Raw genomic sequence first — 7,824 nt, forward strand, 5'->3', positions numbered from 1 at the left:
AGGATGCTGATGAAGGGGGAAAATCCCAAAAACGTCCAAATAAATGTAAATAAGTAATGTATTTTCTTTTTTTATCGAAAAAGGACATAGAAATGTTTTCTAACATAAACCAAAAAATTTAAATAAGACAAATTGGTCTTAAAATTTCATATTTTAAATAAAACTCCTTTACAAGGAAACCATTCGTCAATTGAAATGATGAATGATGGAGTGAGTGCGATGTTCATTCCTTTTTTAAAAAGATAGTTCCTACTCACAGTAAGTTGTTTTGCAACGATCCAGATTTCGAGCTTTTAGCTCATCATCAGGTTGAAGGAGTTCTACAACCTGATGATGAGCTAAAAGCTTGAAATCCGATTGTTGCAAAACAACTTACTGTGAGTAGGAACTATCTTTTTAAAAACCATTCTTCAATTATGTAAACCTTGATACTTACCCCTAGAAATAAATCTTTACTTCATAAAAGAAACAAAAATAGTCCAGGAAATCCATTTGTAGAGGTGAGATCAAATATAATAGACAAAATTTTAAATGATAAATCCCCATGACTCCAAGTGAAATGGGATAAAAGCCCAGCTATGTGTCTTCCCCAGACTTTTAGATGTTGGATATTTCCTTGTTTGCCACTCTCTGGATACCAGTCTGTGTTATCATGCATGCTACTTGGCCAAGTTTTTCTCATCTTGGGGAATTGCTCAAAATGATGACCCAATACAGCTTTTCTTTTCTATATGGACAAAAGCTGCTCGTCCATCATACTAACCCCAAAAACTTGGTGTTTGGGTTGATCTTTTGTTTGGAGTGATTTCAGTTTAATTGTCTTCATACGACTTGTAGGAAGTGTATTAGGTGTATTATGACTTGATTTTATATAAAAACTTATAAATGAAAACTATTAATTAATCCCAAAATGGGAGAGAGAACGAACGACCGCATATGCCAAACCATTGCTAGTGGGTACATTTTGCACGAAATCAATTCACCAATTCAAAAATTCACAACCAACAGCAAATTCTGCATTTTGACTTCAAAGGATGTCTTTATCTCCAAAAAATCGTGTTAAATTAAAATGGGAGGATGAGGACATAGAAAGAGGATCGCAAAAATATAAAGAATAAACTTCGATAATTGAGAGACCATCACCGACATAGACTTCTTTGAATTTACTGTTGACAAAGAGCATCTTTGAAAAGACGCCATTTCGCTCTCATCCGGATATGTTCAGATACGACGAGCTACAAACAGGATGCACACAAGATGCCACACACGAGCATCTGCTAAAAATGGAAGAATTCCCTTAACTAAAAGACACGAAAAGACGAGAATCAGTCCTAAAAGACAATCTGTCAAACTGCTGATAAATTAACAAATCAAGCAGAAAGATCGAATTAGCTTATTTATCTAGAACTCGCTAAATGATATCGCGTCATTTACGTATACCTTAATACTAACTTTCGTATTTGGCAATAATAATGATACTACAAATGTTGTTCAATTGTAATTCGACATTGAATAATGACCCTTTTCTGTTTTTCGTGATAAATGTCATAAACGTCCAGGAGTGATTATGTTCGAATTAGCGACGGCGGTCATTAGAGGAACGATCTCGCAGGAGTAAATATGGTGCGAAATTTCTTCTTGACTATCGCTTGCGTACTGATAGTAAAGTCGAAGCAAGGTAATGAAAAAAATATTTTTTTGAGAAACATTGTCAACTGAGAGTTTTTCAGAAAACGAATCTATCGTCCGCTATCCACCCGGACACTTTGAAGCCGAGCCTTTTAAGTACTATTCCGTTTCGAACTTGTCGACTCTCGACTTCGGATTCGTCTTCGCCCCGCTTCCCACGCTGTACGTTTCATTTCAATTCATCTCGAAATTCATATTTTAACGGTCCAGTTTTGCAGGACACAACCGTCTCCTGGGCCTGACAACGGCTTGGACCATTTCCATTTCCAATGGCAGCCGTCCACAGCCCCGAGGCCAGTCCGACCCCGTCCAGAACGTAAACCCGACAGGCAAGTCAAACATCTCTTTAAATCACAAATTAAATTTGGCAGTAGTTAATGTTTTCCGTTGATCGCCAGCCCAATCGGATACGAGGTGACATGCGGCACCCGCCGGAGCAACCCATCAAAGGACGACATCAGAATAGTCGGCGGGATCAATGCTGAACCAGGTATGCCAAAATTTTTAGTTTTTTAATTACTACCATTAATTCCCAAATGTTTCATTATTAAAACTTTCGTCTGTTCCTGAAAATAAAATGTATTTATGTAACGACAATAACTAAAATATTTATTCCATGATATTTGGCATAGTTATGCATAACAGTTTTTTTTGTGTAAAACTTGTAAGAGAATGACTGTTGGTTTATTGGTTTATTCTTGGGGTTAAGCTGCTGATCGGGCAAACTACTTCTATCGAGAGCTGCCACTTCTTGTCTTAGGTTGAGCTGTGTCTTCCATATGGACCTCGTCTTTAAGTCTGGTCGACCGCCTTACACTTGTTACGGTTTCGGGAGTCATACAGTCATAGTCATGATTGAGATCATCTTCAGGGCTCAAAGTGTTTGTTTTCTGCGTAATTGTGCCATCCTTGCGTATCGTATTGTTGTATTGTTTAGGTCTTGTATAAGGTTAGTTGAGTCTTGACGGTAAAGTCGGATTTCGGGTCTAGGAGTCTTTGTAGTTGTCTAAGTCTTCAGTTAACTTGTTATATTTTAAGCCTTGTGTGAGGATTCGACGTCAATTTGCGGTCTAGGAATAGTCTTAGGTACTTGAGCCGAAGTCGGTCTCTCTTTGCTATTGATGTAAAGTGGAGGGCGTTTTTTCCAACATGAACGTACACTGAGTACATTTTCCTACATTCATTCTTGTCCTCCACTTTTTGTACCAGTATTCGATAAGCTCAAGGTGTTCTTAAATATTGGTTTAGGATTCGAGGTAGAGAACAAAATAGCGGTATTGTCCACATAGGTTGTGATGAGGGTATTGGGGTGTCAGCAGTATAGATGATATAAAGGAAGGGACCAAGAATGCTCCCTTATGGAACGCCGACTTTTATCGGTCTGGATTTCCGAAAACTCGTTTGTCATTCCTTACTTTAGGGCAGCGGTCATTTAGGTAGGATTTCTGGATAAAATAATTAGGAATGGGAGGAAGCATTTGTAAAGCAAGCCCGGGCGCCAGACCCTTTCAGAAGCTATGTCTTGGAACTCACCCAAGCAATACTCTTTGTTCTCAAGAGCAGAGAAGACAGTGTCGACAACTCTGAAACCTTGTCTTTCGAGGATTTTGTACATTGAAGGAAGAAGGCAGCTGGGTCTGGGTCTCAGGAGGATATGTGGTTGGCAGGTTTGAGCTTTAGGAATTAGAATAATGGGCATGTAAATTAATAATTAGAAAATACATTCTGAAATAATTTATTAGTAAAGAAACAAATTCTTCTTAAGGATTAAAAACCCGATCAACTCTTGGCCCATAATTTAAATTCCAGGATACGCCCCGGCCGGACCACGTTTTCCCAACTTCCAACTGAAATTGCCCTTCAAAAATCAAAATAATCGGGGTTTCGAATAGAGCGTTGGAACGCTTATAAATGTTGAACTTTTCAGTTGATTTGACATTTTTTTAAATTGTAACGTGAGGTAGCTACGATTTAAATAAGTTGATCCAAAATTATTATTACACAAATTTCATGAAGGGAAATTCGGTGTTAAATCTAAAAGTGGGGTTAAAAGTTAGGATAATTTACGTTATAGAGGAGAAAATACAGATTTTATGTAAAGAAACGTGTTTTTGTGAGAAAAAAAAATCGTGATTTGTGAACGGAACGAAATAAAACCATGAGGTTTACGGCATTCTACTCCACTTTAGACTGTTACTGAGCTGAGTGATCGAAACGTCGCACGATAAAGAAAATGTTTTTCTGAAACCTACGGCACACCAGACCGCATCTCACGATTTCCGAATAATCATAGACGGTCACTAATCACCACACACTTATACATGACTTTACTGCGACCACTTTGGACATAAGGAGGGGTTTCTGTCAAGCCATCCAGCATCCATCGCACCCAGACCTTCCAAGCCAAAGTTCTCAGACAAATCGTCAAAGCTCCTTACTGCGTCACTAACCTCACTATCCCCAAAGACCTCAACGTTCCTTTTCTCAACGAACTGATCCGTTCCCGATTTCAATACCAACGTGTCTTGTCCTCTCCACACATTCTTACCGAGAACCCACCTTAATCGACGATGGCCTCGAGACCTCCTTGTCCCCATTCCCTCACATTGAGTGCCTGCATTGGCTGGCTTCTCATAGCATGTGTCCTCCGAATGCAATTCTGGCATTAGTGTTATGTTGTGACCGTGTGAAAAGAAAAACGTATTGTGATCACATTTCTAATATGTGCATATCTGTATTAGCTACAAATAAATGTTAAAAAAACTGATAACTGAGTCAAACTCTAAAATTTAGTATGGAGTCAGCGACGAAAAATACAAGCTGGAATAGACAAAACGGTGAAATTTAATTTTCCTCACCCGAATTATTTCGGTGTATTCTTGGCATTGAAATATCCACGTCTTGGACGTATCCAGAGAAACGACTTAGGGCTGGTATTGTTGCGCATAAGATAAATTTGATACAAACAAATGGAGCGGGCGAGTACGGATTAACCAGAGTCATGTCAGCAACTTCTCTGCATTGAGAAACAAACACTCTGGATCATGGTATGGTCTTGAAGAAGAAGAAAGCAAATTAGTTGCTAATGCCAAGCTTTCGACTTATTTTAAGGTCATCATCAGGGCAAAACAATCTTAAATGTGGTCTACCGATTGACATATTTAAGTGTTTTTTTTACAGGCGATCTCAAATTTTCTTGAAGAGCGATTCAGTCCCAACATTTCCAAGGACTCTAACAGTGACATTACATAACAGTGACAGGTTGGCATTAGCAACTAAATTTGCTTTCTTCTTCTTCAAGACCTTTTCGACAGCTTGCAAATTCTTTCGTCAAGCCTTCGATGTGAAATTCCAGCACTAACTAACTGCTTTAAGTCCCAAGTGTGGCGTTGAAATCTTACTAATGTGCGCTCTATCTCTCGCTCAAGCCATTCTGTCCACTTTGCCGCAGTTTTATTCACCGGGTGGTAATCATCATTTCAAAATCAATAGAGAAAGCTCTCTAAAGTGAATAAATTGTTACTTTACTTTACACTTCATTTGATGTTTAAATCGTGTTTTTTTAAATTAGGGTTCACGGTCATATTACACCCCGTGGTTTACAGAAAGGGTTGCTGAATTTTAAAATCGTTGCGGCCATCGACGGCCCAGTTTAAAATATTTTTTCCTTTTAATAAATGATCGGTGGTATAATTGTAGTTTCTGTAGTTATTGAATTAGAGTTTTACTACTTTTATCTGTAGTGATAAATTTAATAGTTCGTTTTATCAAATGACCTCGAACATTTTGTAAAGTGCACAATATTAATATGTTCGTGCTAAATTTCTTAAACTTTTTTTAAAAAGATTTTGATGTTTTAAAAACTAACTATTAGAGGGGTTTATTTATCCAATGGACGTCAGATAATTAAGATTAAGGAAATATTAATAAAAACACTAGAGGAAAAATTGTAATTTGGTTGTTGGATTATGGTGACTCCGGTTTGCCAGTTTAAAGTGAATGTTTGTCAGATGTTTATGTAACAAAAGCTATGTGCATGTTTTGGATGTCTATGGAATTATGAAGAGTATTGTGGCTAATATGAAGTGGAAAAAAAATGTACACATTTATTATGAATTTCAAAGCTGCAAACAAGTCCAATTCAATAAAAAATAAACAAAATTTATTTATTAACAATATTCAGTATTGTATAAAAATCTGACATATAGACTTTTCCTGCCATTTTTTGTCAGGTTGCATATCAACTCCTTTAAAAGGCATTTCTTTCTTATAAATATGTTCATCTCTATTTATTTTAAATGAACTTTTTTTAATGTAATAATTTGCACTTAATAATTTTAAGGAAGCAAAACAAATAGTTCTGTGATGTGAGTCCTATTTGGTAAATTACTTTTTCTTTGATATACCTCATTGTGTCAGGTATTATCATGATAAAAATACACACTTCCTATTTCCCAGAGCACATTGTTTGCGTCGCAGAAGTGTTTATTGCTTGCATTACAATCCAACTGCAGTGTTATTCATGTCAGTATAGGTATATTTTTTTCTTTGAGAAAAAAAGAGTTAATTAGTAAGTTGACAATTATTCATTATTATTCATTGAGCAAAAAACACAAGTATTAGACTTTTTACGAATCAAACATTTTTATACGTTTTTAATGGATGTACATTAGATGTTACATTTTTTGCACTTTTTTGAAAAATGGAAATTCTTTAACTAAACAGCATCAAAAGCAGAAAGCATTGTTCTATGAAAACAAAATTGCACACACACGCACACACAAATTTATTATTTTTTTATCAGTCAAATATTTGGGAATAGGATCTCTTATAAACATTTCCAGGTGAATTTCCATGGCAGGTCTCCCTCCAGTTGTTGACAGGGTGGTCGGCCCGACACATATGCGGTGGTACAATAATTAGTAAGCACTGGGTTGTAACTGCAGCTCATTGTGTCGATGGTATCCCTTCCTCATCGCTCTCTGTTGTTGCTGGTGACTATGACCTCTACAAAGTCGAAGGTTCGATTTTTGTGTTTGTAAACTAACTTCAGGAGTTAATGGATATTTTTCTAGGACACGAGCAGAGAGTGGATGTCAAAAGGGTTGTGACAAAAGGGTACAGGAAGGGTAACTTTTCCAATGACATCGCCCTCTTGCAAGTCGATGCTCTTCATCTAGATGGAGTCTGGACTGCACCACTATGTGTTCCACGGCCATACCATAATTTTTGTACTGGGTATGCAACTGTAACAGGGTGGGGACGACTATCAGAAAGTGGAGAGCTACCTCAACTACTTCAGAGGGTGACATTACCTATGGTAAAGAAAAAAGATTGTAAGCAACTCTACACCAATGCTGGCTATAGTAACTTTGTACAACAATGCCAGATTTGCAGTGGATGGGAACAAGGCGGATATGATTCATGCCAGGTGGGTAGATTAGTGTTTATTATTTAAAAATATGAGTTTCCCTCCTAATGGTGGTATTTAAATTATGGGTGTCAGTTTTTTAAAAACCCATCTGTAAGTATGTTGGGTCCTTGCAGATCTCTAGCCATAGTGATTGGAGAAAAACATACAGAACATTTGAGAACATACATACAGAAAAACATTTGCGCTTACTCCATATATATGTTTACAAATTTAGTTAAATACCAGAGTTCTTTTTATTGACAATGATAAACTGTGATCTTTTGCAGGGGGATTCAGGAGGTCCATTAGCATGCAAACGAGCCGATGGATATTACTATCTTTGTGGTGTAGTGAGTTGGGGTGTTGGGTGTGCCAGACCTCGCTACCCAGGGGTTTACACTGAAGTGGCCTGCTTCAGCAGCTGGATTCGTGATATCGTTTACGCCCGAAACAACCGGGACATATCAGCTATTTCAAATGTTGATCATTAAATTTCCAAATAAAAATATAAAAATATTCTTTTACATTGCTGTTTTGTTTGTTGAAGAACTAAATTAATTTCATTCTTCTTAATTAAATTATTCTATGGTTGATTTAAATGATTGATGTAAAACAATAAAAAAATGATTCATATTCACTTCCAAACTATCCTTCCAAAAACAGATGATGTTTAGTAGAATAATATTTTCATACAAAGAAAAAGAAAAAACTTGATAGACGAA

At 36.8% G+C, this 7,824-nt stretch overlaps 1 protein-coding gene across 1 annotated transcript; it reads left to right on the forward strand.

Annotated features, from left to right (window-relative positions):
- The first annotated feature begins 1,145 nt into the window (after positions 1-1,145).
- LOC106667640 (trypsin-1-like) lies at positions 1,146-7,626 on the forward strand. The gene is made up of 7 exons (XM_014395716.2): positions 1,146-1,678; positions 1,731-1,851; positions 1,908-2,018; positions 2,088-2,179; positions 6,534-6,710; positions 6,765-7,120; positions 7,390-7,626. The coding sequence occupies exons 1-7, from the start codon at positions 1,621-1,623 to the stop codon at positions 7,591-7,593; spliced, it is 1,119 nt and encodes a 372-aa protein (XP_014251202.1). The 5' UTR covers positions 1,146-1,620; the 3' UTR covers positions 7,594-7,626.
- The last annotated feature ends 198 nt before the right edge of the window (positions 7,627-7,824 follow it).

The sequence above is a fragment of the Cimex lectularius genome, unplaced genomic scaffold (genome assembly GCF_000648675.2).
Source record: "Cimex lectularius strain Harlan isolate CLEC.00 unplaced genomic scaffold, Clec_2.1 scaffold202, whole genome shotgun sequence".
NCBI lineage: Eukaryota > Metazoa > Arthropoda > Insecta > Hemiptera > Cimicidae > Cimex > Cimex lectularius.